At 42.3% G+C, this 4,538-nt stretch overlaps 1 protein-coding gene across 1 annotated transcript in view; it reads left to right on the forward strand.

The window, feature by feature from the left end:
* Positions 1–520: 520 nt before the first annotated feature.
* Positions 521–4,538, forward strand: part of UNC5A (unc-5 netrin receptor A) — a 315,219-nt gene continuing 311,201 nt past the window's right edge. Inside the window, exon 1 of the mRNA XM_018552406.1 lies at positions 521–765. Coding sequence (XP_018407908.1) covers positions 666–765 — 100 coding nt within the window. The 5' untranslated portion in view covers positions 521–665. The remainder of the gene's footprint in view (positions 766–4,538) is intronic.

Consider the following 4,538-nt stretch of genomic DNA (forward strand, 5'->3'; position numbering starts at 1 on the left):
CAATGCACTTTTCATGAGCCAACAGAGACTGCTGTAAGCTTCAGACTTGATGATCCTTTTACAGATTTGCATATACATGGCATGTTTCTTGCTGTGAAATAATTCGTGCTGCTCTCCCTTGCATAAATCTCAATCTATCCCTGCATTAAATGCATATTGCTCCCCTCCCTCCCCATCCCTGACAGACAGCAGCTGGGGTTAGGATGCCTGCGGCTGCAGCAATCCTGTTTCCTCCCATCAGCATCACACAGAAGCTGCCACTTTAACCAGCTGTTGCGTCTCCTCCGATCCATCCGAGCAGCTGCGATCCAGGCCGTGTTTTCCCAGCTCGTCTCTGCATGTCCCTTGCTGGCTCGCTCGCTCACTGGCTCATTCGGCTTTCACTGCTCTGCATTGCTGTGGAGACCCCACAAGCCAGTACTGGAGAGGGAGCGACAAGGCGAGCTCGTTGTCTCCTGTCAAGTGGATGTTGGCAATGCGTTGACGTTCTCTGGTCTGGGCTGACTCTGGTGGGAAAGTCTGAGTTCTTCTGGGCGCACGTATGGATCGTTCAGCGAGAGAAGGGTATTACTGCCACGTACTGCGGAATGGAGGGATACTCTAAAATCGGTCACATTGACTCTTCACTCTCTCGTAGCCAGTGACACCTTAACTTGTGCCCTGCGATGGGCTCATGGCCGGGGGACTTCAGCCTGGACAGCAGAATGGGAGCAGCATGTTTCCTGCTGGTCAGTGGCTTTCTCAGTTTGCAGCTTCCTCCCTCTGGTGAGTTTGACATCTCCAACTTATCTAGCACCTGCAAAGGGAAGTTGGCTGCTATGCCAGTCTACACTGGCAGCCTCCTCTGTGTGTGTGCCATGGAGTGCTCTTGTGGCATGCTTTAGCGTCTTCACCTTTGCTCTCCCCCCCCAAGGAGAGGCATAGAAACAGGTCCCACTCATCATATACTGCGGTATGTCATCTACACATCACAACAACATGCACAGGATGACATTGGATTTGCTTGATGATCACAGCTAGGGTGAAAGTTACTGAAGGCGATCATCAATGGCCATGCCAAAGCTCCCCCATTATAAATCAGGGCTGATAATAGGATGTTCTTTGATGGGCTTCACTTTGCATTAAGTTCTCTACGACCTCTGCGCAACAAATAACGTTCACTGAACCCTGTATAGAGAGTGATGGGGGCTCTAGACTTCAGCACCACTCCAGGGGACCAACACTCAGCTCCGATCCCTGTGGCAGGTTCATCTGCTGTGTGCTCCTATGCAGTGTCTCAATGAGAATGGATAGGGACTATTGAGAATTAGGCTCACACTTGTTATGCATGAACAGCTTGCTTGCATTCTATTCCATTGCAGTTCAGTCAGCAGAAGTACGATTTCCTACGGACATGCAAAGAGCCGACTAAGTCAAAATTCCCATTTCTGCATATACTTTTCTCAGCAGTGCCAAGTTCAGCAATCATCTACAGCGTTTTCTTTTAATAGAGATCACACACAGGGCATGCTTGATTGGCCTATGTACTATTTACTAGGTAATGCCAATGTCTCCCCATGTGTCAGTGTTATGTGTGGCCACAGAGACAGGTTTCTCTAGGTGAGGTCAGGAAGCCAAGGATTCGCTTTGCTTTATTATTTACCTGATCCTGCCTTTGCAGAAAACACTGATAATAACTCATTGCAAACAGGGCCTGGAACTGCACTATTGGCTTGATTTAGTGCAACTCACAGGGACTGTTTTACAATAGAGCTTTGTGCAGAGCATCCTTTTTCTGTGGGGCTAATGGTAAGAGAGGTAAATAGACTGATGGATAGATAGATAGATAGATTCATTAATAAAGAGATACATACATACATACATAAATACATGATAGATAGATAGGTTTGGGACTATATATATATATATATTACTACAATGCTGTCACTGATGCCTGTCCAATGCTTTACTAGGAACTACTTAATCCTATACCTTTAGGGACATTAATGATCCTGTCTATAGCTCTGCAGTGCTCACATGTTTCCTATAGAGCACATTGTACTTCTGTTTGAAAGCTAAACACCATCACATGAACTATGGCTGTGCATGTATTGTTCTATTCTGGACAAGGTACACATCTAGACTCGCATTAATTTTGCAAGGTTTATGGTCTGGGGATCTATTCTTTGTGTTTGTTTGAATAATCGCAGATTGAAAGAGAGAGAGTGTGGGTGTTTTGGAACAATCCAGCTTGCCATTCATCAGTTGGGAGTTTAGGTGCCTAAGCAGATGTGGATATGTCTAAACGACTAAGTGGCTGTGTCTGTATCTCAGGGTCAGTTATGGGGTTTTGTTGAGAATACATATCTACTAGTCCTGCAATATCTTTTTTTTTTTGCCTGTGTGAAAATACATTAGTACCTGGAGTGTGAATGTCATTCTGTTTCGCCTGGTTCCCTATGATTGCACTAGGGGATGTGAAGACCCTGAAACCCTGAATGAATGTGTTTAGGTCGTACAAGCCTAGAGGAATATTCTGAAGTTCTTTGTAGTACGTGCACAAAAACACAGGGAAAACGTGTGACTGTGCTGAAAGGACGTGATGTGTCTAGCTCTCTGCTTGTGTGATTGTGTTCAGTGAAGCAGCAGTGTACGTTGTGGATCTAAGGAAAGATCCTGATGTGCGTAAATGTAATTGTAATATTATGCAATGTGAAAATGGAAGTGTTTATTATTATGTGTATTCTTCATAATATATACATGACACCAGCCTGATTTGGGCTACCAAATCCCATTCATACCTATGTATCCTTCTAATTACATTTTAACATGAGCACCTATTGTGTATATTGATTGATACTATAGAATAGCATGGCATAGGATAGATAGATAGATAGATAGATAGATAGATAGATAGATAGATAGATAGATAGATAGATAGATAGATTTTTAAAGCACGTCATACTTTCATGCTGGTCAGGCTATCTGGGTAGTAAAAGGTGACACCTGTTCTTAATGGGGAATGAGCGATATCCAACATCTTGCAGTGCTATTCCAAGCCAGATGTGCCAGATGTTGTGTTGGCAAATCATAGTGAACCTTCGCTGGTCATACATGCTGGGCACTACTCTAGCCCTCCACAGTTTTTCTTGTGAGAGTCACAGGAGAGGTACTGGGATACATTGATATTTCTTTTTAAATATGTTAGGTGGGACATAACTTAAGCATTTCAGTGATTATGTTGTAAAATGCAGCACTAAAGAACTATCAAACTACAGTTGAAGTTATATTGCAGAATCTTACACTGACAACAAGGTGTAGGTCACCTTCTGCCACAGCTGGTCTAGCATTGAATCTCCAGCGTTATCTAAGCTGATCGAGACTGAGATGGCAGACAGTAACATGAGGACAACTTGATGACCTCAAAGAGGTATATGTGAGGCTGTCTGAAATGAAAGAAGAGCCCTTGTGCGGTGATATCACCTGACTGATGCTTTAGAGTGCGTTACTGTCTAATGCACACCATCACATCACATGCATCTGCATGGCCCAAATATAGGGTCTGAGGCCAGCATCATGCATGTCTTCATCATCTTTGGTAGCATCCATTATTTTAGAGGTATGATGGATGCAATAGATTTTATTTAAAGGTTTATCAACAGGCCAAAAAGTAAAGGCACTATTTGATGCTTAATCCAGCTAGTGTTATTTCCAGGGGTTTGAACAATTGATTGGCAGCGTATGGGGCATGAACAACCACAGGTGGGCTTAACTGGTTAGCTAAAATATTCCTGTAAATTCCCATTGGTTGCCTATTGTCTGTATAAAGATAAGCTAGTAGAAGGTTGGTCAGCAATCTGTTGGGCAACCATAATAATATGCATATCAGAGAAAAAAAACTTTGTTTCAAATTTACAACATTGGTGAGAACATTAGCTAACATCGAATGTAGCTGGTCAGCATAATAGCTGTGGTAACCAAAAGCAGAAAAAAAAAACTTGTGACAAAATACCTAACCCAAGGGCTTACATCATTAAACATCTGCTACCCACACATCCATTTGTTGTATCCATTAGAAAGCTTAGATTGTTTTCACTTTAACCATTGTAATCTTTAACTAAAGCCCTTGCTCACTCCCCTAGTCGTTCACTATAATTCACTCAATGTAATTAGTGTATCTGCAATGTAAAAAGCATTTACCTGGTTCTGAGAAACTTGTCAGGCGATAGTAACAAAAAATTTGGCATCCTTTAATGTTTTCTAAAAGCAGGGGGCATTCTAATGATAGACAAATGATGCAAATAGGGGCTCAACCCTGGAAATGTGTTATCCAGGAATCCGCACATAAAAATCCTAAATCCTTGATCCTTTGTTGGAGATTACAGAATTTATACAGACAACAAAAAAAGCTCCAATAAACAAGGTCATAACAACAATAATGCTGCTAAGGAACATGAGGAAACAATCGGTTATGTCCTTTTATTGGATGCTTTAGTAAAGGGATTCACTGCTATTCCTAAAGTTGATCGTGTGTTAATATGATTGTATTTAGGTAAATA

This window comes from Nanorana parkeri, unplaced genomic scaffold (genome assembly GCF_000935625.1).
Source record: "Nanorana parkeri isolate BGI_ZX_2015 unplaced genomic scaffold, ASM93562v1 scaffold87, whole genome shotgun sequence".
Lineage (NCBI taxonomy): Eukaryota > Metazoa > Chordata > Amphibia > Anura > Dicroglossidae > Nanorana > Nanorana parkeri.